General features: G+C 41.3%; 1 protein-coding gene across 1 annotated transcript; it reads right to left on the bottom strand.

Moving 5' to 3' along the window:
* Nucleotides 1–761: 761 nt before the first annotated feature.
* LOC120227677 (melanoma-associated antigen B10-like) lies at nt 762–1,254 on the bottom strand (the record flags this gene model as incomplete). The annotated part of the gene is made up of 1 exon (XM_039225739.1): nt 762–1,254. A coding segment is annotated over one exon (420 nt), but the record flags the coding sequence as incomplete, so codon positions are not given.
* Between the last annotated feature and the right edge of the window lie 7 nt (nt 1,255–1,261).

The following is a 1,261-nucleotide window of genomic DNA, read 5'->3' on the forward strand; positions in this document are numbered from 1 at the left end:
TTCTCATAAGAGCAACAGAAACAAGAAGTTTCTGTTTGCCACATCAGGATACGTGGACAAGATGGCAGTCTTCAACCTAGAAAGAGAGCTCCCACCAGAAATCAAGTATGCTGGCATCTTCGCACTGTGAACTACCCAGCCTCCAGAACTGTGAAGACATTCATTGTTTAAGCCACTCATTCCATGGTATTTTGTTGTAACACCCTAACCAGACTAACACTGGGCTTTCTCTTTCACTTCCCAAGTATACTGTTGAACGATCTGGCCTCCACCTACTAACTCCACAACCTCAACTGTGCGTACCACGTACTGTAAATGAAAATCACATCCCACTGAGGACTAGGAGGTTCCTAAAGTCCCAAGTTGTGTTGCTCAGGAAATTTCCACTTAATTGTTCTCATAAGGACCACTTCCTCATTGTTTTTACTTCACCTGTAGCCACAGAGGTATTTCAGCATCTTACTTGTATGAGTAGAGCTCAAAGGCTCTAAAACTCTGTGAGTAGAGACCGGATGCCTTTATATTAGCATCTGCAGTGCTAACACTGAGCTTTCCAGTGAGCAGATAGATACTCATTGTGTGATGAACACAATGATTAAACACACCATATCATTTAAGATTTTATTCATCTTTATTGAACAAACTTAAAGTATGAACTAAGATTTATCTTTATTGAACACTCTTGAAGTATGAAAAATTTAAAACTATAACATAAAAACGTTTGTAAAACTAAAAACTAAAAGAAACTAGAAAACTGGATTGACCATGTTTGAATTTTTTTTTTCTATTAATCCTACCTATTTTACTGTGAGACTCTTTCACATTGCTAATAATCTAATTCTTACTCTGATGTTGTATTTTCTTGTCTGGTGGTTTAGAAACCTCAGATTTCATTAGAGGTTGGAAGATCCTCCTGGTCATCACACGGGAAGGGGCAAGGACTTTGGTAGTAGCGCAAGCCCTGGTTGCACCTCTGGCTTGGGCTCTCGCTCCTTCTTCTTGCAGAACCTGTTCATAATAGGCTGGGAAAGCAGTAGGGATGGCATAATTGACTTTAGACAAAAATTGCAGGACTGTCGTCTTGGTGGTTTCAACTAGGGCTTTCGGACCACCCAGGAACTCATGGCGTGGAGGATCACTGTTGGCCACCTGGCGGTACTCTAGATACTCCAGCCTCACCAAATCTTTGGTGATGAGCTTCCTGGGCTCTCCATAGATGAAGTGCTTCCGCCCAGGATATATTCGCATCATACTCAGGAAT

Source organism: Hyaena hyaena, unplaced genomic scaffold (genome assembly GCF_003009895.1).
Source record: "Hyaena hyaena isolate Hyena2069 unplaced genomic scaffold, ASM300989v1 scaffold_2765, whole genome shotgun sequence".
Taxonomy (NCBI): domain Eukaryota; kingdom Metazoa; phylum Chordata; class Mammalia; order Carnivora; family Hyaenidae; genus Hyaena; species Hyaena hyaena.